At 39.8% G+C, this 354-nt stretch overlaps 1 protein-coding gene across 1 annotated transcript in view; it reads left to right on the top strand.

The window, feature by feature from the left end:
* The first annotated feature begins 229 nt into the window (after positions 1-229).
* LOC118478692 overlaps positions 230-354 on the top strand; it is a 6886-nt gene continuing 6761 nt past the window's right edge. Inside the window, exon 1 of the mRNA XM_035972784.1 lies at positions 230-251. Coding sequence (XP_035828677.1) covers positions 230-251 — 22 coding nt within the window. The remainder of the gene's footprint in view (positions 252-354) is intronic.

Genomic DNA, 354 nt, shown 5'->3' with positions numbered 1-354 from the left:
GCCTCGATTCTACATTCATAACAACAAAAGAACAAACGCAAACCACCATTATATTTACTTCACACTGTTTATAAATAGGGACTTTAAATCTATACGAAACTATCACATTATTTCATTTTCCCTGGAACTCGGGCCATTAACACCTGCCTCAAAGCGGCATGGGTAACCAGAGCTCAATAACGAAGATCCAGTGATTTTCTTTATTGAAAGTAAGTGTGAAAAAGTAATAATGACTGCCCACTCCAGTCAAGGTAATAAAGCGTTCAGAACAATTCCATGTTATCCATGTTTGGAGTTGATGGCTCGGATATTGTGGAACTACACTCCCTGTGGGTGTGGAGTAAAGTGTGGGGG

Source organism: Aplysia californica, unplaced genomic scaffold, assembly GCF_000002075.1.
Source record: "Aplysia californica isolate F4 #8 unplaced genomic scaffold, AplCal3.0 scaffold00024, whole genome shotgun sequence".
NCBI lineage: Eukaryota > Metazoa > Mollusca > Gastropoda > Aplysiida > Aplysiidae > Aplysia > Aplysia californica.
This window is presented reverse-complemented; position numbering and strand designations above follow the sequence as displayed.